Source organism: Leptonychotes weddellii, unplaced genomic scaffold (assembly GCF_054177405.1).
Source record: "Leptonychotes weddellii isolate Sample4059 unplaced genomic scaffold, ASM5417740v2 HiC_scaffold_6353, whole genome shotgun sequence".
Taxonomy (NCBI): Eukaryota; Metazoa; Chordata; class Mammalia; order Carnivora; family Phocidae; genus Leptonychotes; species Leptonychotes weddellii.
In genome coordinates this window covers 5,700-10,252 of record NW_028032351.1, presented here as the reverse complement: position 1 = coordinate 10,252, position 4,553 = coordinate 5,700, and the positions used below count along the sequence as shown (strand labels likewise).

General features: G+C 40.3%; 1 protein-coding gene across 1 annotated transcript; it reads right to left on the bottom strand.

Moving 5' to 3' along the window:
* Window positions 1-2,873: 2,873 nt before the first annotated feature.
* LOC102749846 (olfactory receptor 52A5-like) lies at window positions 2,874-4,135 on the bottom strand. The gene has a single exon (XM_006732260.2). The coding sequence runs from the start codon at window positions 3,822-3,824 to the stop codon at window positions 2,874-2,876; it is 951 nt and encodes a 316-aa protein (XP_006732323.1). The 5' UTR covers window positions 3,825-4,135.
* Window positions 4,136-4,553: the final 418 nt, after the last annotated feature.

Below are 4,553 nucleotides of genomic sequence, written 5' to 3'. Positions count from 1 at the left end.
AACTTCTTTATTTTCCATCATTTTGTCTTCTATATCACTGATTCTCTCTTCTGCCTCATTTATCCTAGCAGTTAGCGCCCCCATATTTGGTTGCACCTCATTAATAGCCTTTTTGATTTCGACTTGGTTAGATTTTAGTTCTTTTATTTCTCCAGAAAGCGTTTCTCTAATAACTTCCATGCTTTTTTCAAGCCCAGCTAGTATCTTTAAAGTGATGATTCTGAACTCTAGATCTGACATCGTACTATTGTCCATATTGAGTAGGTCTCTGGCAGTCGGTACTACCTCTTGTCCTTTTTGTTGAGGTGATTTTCCATGTTGTCATTTTGTCCAGAGAATAGGTGAATGAGAAACAAAATGCTAACAGGGTAACAACATCCCCAGAAAATATACTCTAAACAAATCAAGAAAGACCTGAAGTTGGGGGAAAAGAAAGGGAAAGAAAGAAAAAAGAAAAAGAAAAAGATAAAAACAAACAAAATCAGAACAAAACAAAAACAAAACAGAATATGATCAAATATGATCAGACTGGTGCATAGATCACTGCCACACACTAGATTTTGGTTGTATTTTGGTCTGTTAGAAGAAAGTGCCTCCCAAAATTTTCAAGAAAGAAAAACTTATATATATACAAAAATAAGGGCTGGTATGATGAAAGGATGGACTATGACTGTAAAGGTGAAAAGTATAAAAAATTTTATAAAAGGAATTGATAAGAAGTTGAAAAAAGAAAGAAGAGGATTTAAAAAAAGAGAAAAGAAAGGGAGAGAATGTGATCAGGGAGGAGACGAGAACAAAGCCATACACTGTAGATTTAGGGTATATTTTGATCTGTTAGAAGAAACTGTATCTCAAAATTTTAAAGAGAGAACAACATATATGTATGCCAAAAATAAGGGTAACTACTATGAAGAGATAGAATATGACTCTAAAAATGAAAAATGAAAATGTTTTTTAAAAAAGGGAATGATAAGATGTGGTTGAAAAAGGGAAAAAGAAAAATTCAAAAAAAAAAGATTTAAAAAAAAAATTAACTTTGAAAGACTAAGGAATCATGGTAAAATAGCCATGGATTCTATGTGCAGTATTCCCCTAGTGCTGGAATTCTGCCGTTCTCATTGATCGGTAAACTTGGTCTTGGCTGGCTGTTCTTGCTGATCTTCTGGGGGAGGGGCCTGTTGCCGTGGTTCCCAAATATCTTTGCCGGAGGCAGAATTGTCCCGCCCTTGCCCAGTCTGGGCTAAGTAATCTGCTCGGGTTTGCTCTTGGGAGCTTTTGTTCCCTGCAAGCTTTCAGTACAGCTTTGGAGGCCGAGAGTGAAAATGACAGCCTCCCAATCTCCACCCTGGGGAAGCTGAGAACTGGGGTCCCCACTCCTCAGTGCACCCCCAGAGAAAAGCAGTCAGTCACTCCTGTCTCTCCTGTCTCTGGCTGCACTCTGTGCTCACCCGGCCTGTGACCGAGCGTTTCTATCTCTGACACACGACCCTGTGTGGAGTCTCCAAACCCTGCAGATCCCTGCGGTGCGCTCCCGTGCTGCTCTTCCCCGGGGAGGAAGGGGAGTCTCCCCGGATCTGCCACACTTTGGGTCCCTGCTGGAAGAGCAGTGGCCCGACTGTGCCACGGATCACGGTGTATGGCAACCCCGAGCTGAGAGCCCGCGCGCGGCTCTGTCTCTGCAGCCGGCTTCCCCGCTCTGATACCTGGGAGCTCTGCCGCATTCAGGAACCCCCAGACTTTCTGTGACCCTGAGGGTCCTGAGACCACACTGTCCCAAGAGGGTTCCACCCCTCGCTTAGTCACTGGATTGACGTCCCTCAGCGGAGCAGACTTCTAAAAATTCCGATTTTGTGCTCCACTGCTCTATCACTTGCCAGAAGGAGCCGACAGAGGCCCCCTCCCCGCCATCTATCCTCCCAAATATCGCCTCGGATTCACTTCTCCACACGTCCTACCTTCCAGAAAGTGGTCGCTTTTCTGTTCAGAGAGTTGTTGCTATTCTTTTCTTCAATCTCCTGTTGAGTTTGTAGGTGTCCAGAATGGTTTGATCCCCATCCAGCTGAATTCCTGAGACCAGATGAAATCCAGCTCTCCTACTCCTCCACCATCTTGCTCTGCCCCCACCAATTTGATAATATTGATGTATGACATGATCCTTGGAAGAAACTGGAATTGTGCTATTTTCTGTAATTTTGTTTCTATGTATGTCTTAGTGTTGCCAGAGAGGAATCCCTACATTTAAACTAATAGGACAAAAACACAGGAATAACAGAAAATTGTGAATTCAGGCCATAAGAGAATTTTTTTCTTATATGAATAGCAAACCATTGTTCTTAACTATTTCATAGTTGTTGAACATCTCATTCAATTATGAGCATCTAAATTTTTTTCTCATTAAATGTCAGCTTTTATTTATTTTTTCATTTTTTATTATGTTATGTTAGTCACTGTACAATACATCATTAGTTTTTGATATAGTTTTCCATGATTCATTGTTTGCATATAATACCTTTGCTCCATGCAATAGTGCCCTCCTTAATACCCATCACTGGGCTAACCCATCCCCACCCCCCTAAAACCCTCAATTTGTTTCTCGGAGTCCATAGTCTCTCATTGTTCAGCTTCCCCTCTGATTCCCCCCTTCATTTTTCCCTTCCTTCTCCCAATGTCCTCCATGCTATTCCTTATGTTCCACAAATAAGTGAAACCATATGATAACTGACTTTCTCTGCCTGACTTATTTCACTTAGTATAATCTCCTAAAATTAAATATTTTTTGAACTTAAATGTTTCTGGAAGATATTAACTTTTCACCATATTGATGTTCCTACATTAGATCAACCTAAAATGTCTATAGAAGGAGCCAATAATGATCAAGATGGATTTTTGGAGAAAAATATTTTCAGGACATGGTCTTGAATTTGTTTGGTCTTCATACCATAGACTATAGGGTTGAGGAAAGGAGGGACTAACAGGTACAGGTTTGATAAGAGAATGTGAACATACGGTGGTATGTGAGCACCAAACCTATGTGTGAAGAAAGAGAAGAAGGCAAGGAGGTAGAACTGTAGGAAGACACAGATGTGGGCAATGCAGGTATTAAAGGCCTTGAATCGTGCCTCCTTCTGGGGCAACTGAAACACGGTGATAAAGATTTGAATGTAAGACAAGGTGATGAAGATTATGTCAAACCCTAAGATACTGAAGGCAACAAAAAGACCATATATCTTGTTGATCCGGACATCTTCAGTGGCCAGCTTCACGATGGCCATGTGCTCACAATAAGTATGGGAGATGACTGTAGTTCGGTAGAGTTTAAGACGACATTTGATGAGCACCAAGCATGGTGCTATAAGAATAGCAGCCCTGAGTGTCACCCCAACTGCAATGTGAGTCAAGGATTGTTGGGAGAAGATGGTGACATATCTCAAGGGGATACAGATGGCCACATAGCGATCTAGGGCCATTGCCAGTAGGATGCCTGATTCAATTGCCTGGAATGAGTGAATAAACCACATTTGTAGAAGGCAGGCTGCAAAGGAAATCTCTGGCAAATGAAACCAGAAGATGCCTAACATTTTGGGAAGAATGCAGGTACTAAGTGCAATGTCTGTGGCCCCCAGCATGGCCAAAAATATGTACATGGGCTTATGGAGGCTGTGCTCATATTTGATTATACCTAAAATTAGGGAATTCCCAATCACAGCAAGGAAATACATGACACAGAATGGAATCCCAATCCAATGCTGCACTGACTCCAGCCCAGGAATCCCAGTGAGTGTTAGGACAGCAGGCATGAAGACAGAACCATTGGGTATGAACATGATGATTTGGTCAGTAGAATCAAGTAGTGGTGTTGCTGTTTCATCTTCTATTCTCCGTCAAGACTACATGAGTAAATAATAAGAATAGATTACTTTACCTTGGCAAAGTATACTTTAGTCAGATAATTCACATTCCATCCTGTCCTTCCTTTATATATGTGGAAACATAGGTGACATGAATTTTCTAAGCTTAAGGTACATGACCTTTTGATTTGATATGTTTGCATATTGTACTTTGAGTGCCATTGTAGTGTTAGCCCATACTCGATCACATCGTTTTATTATGTTTTCTTTCTTGTGGTGGGAAAAATGAAGATCTATTCTCTTAGCAAGTTTGATATTTTTAATACATTTTTGTTTATCATCACTATCCTGTGCATTAGATCTTCAGAACTTATATATCTACTAATAAAATATCTTCTCTATTTCCCTGTCCCTCATATATACAGAAAGGACTGGAAAAAAAGAATATTGAAGATAAATATGCAATCCCATGTTCATTGCAGCATTATTCACAATAGCCAAGATATGGAAAAAACCTCAGTGCCCATCAACAAACGAATGCATAAAGAAGATGTGCATATATGTGTGATGAAATATCATCCATCTTATTGTTTCCCTTCAACAAATCCTTTCAAATTTTCTCTTTTCACAAAGTCATTGTAAGCACAACCATCAGGTCTATGTTTCAACATGCCTTTATCATTTTCAATGACAAATGTTAAATGG

Bases quoted from the DNA above. Each gene is read 5' to 3' on its own strand.
- LOC102749846 (XM_006732260.2), bottom strand. From the start codon at position 3,824: ATGTTCATACCCAATGGTTCTGTCTTCATGCCTGCTGTCCTAACACTC.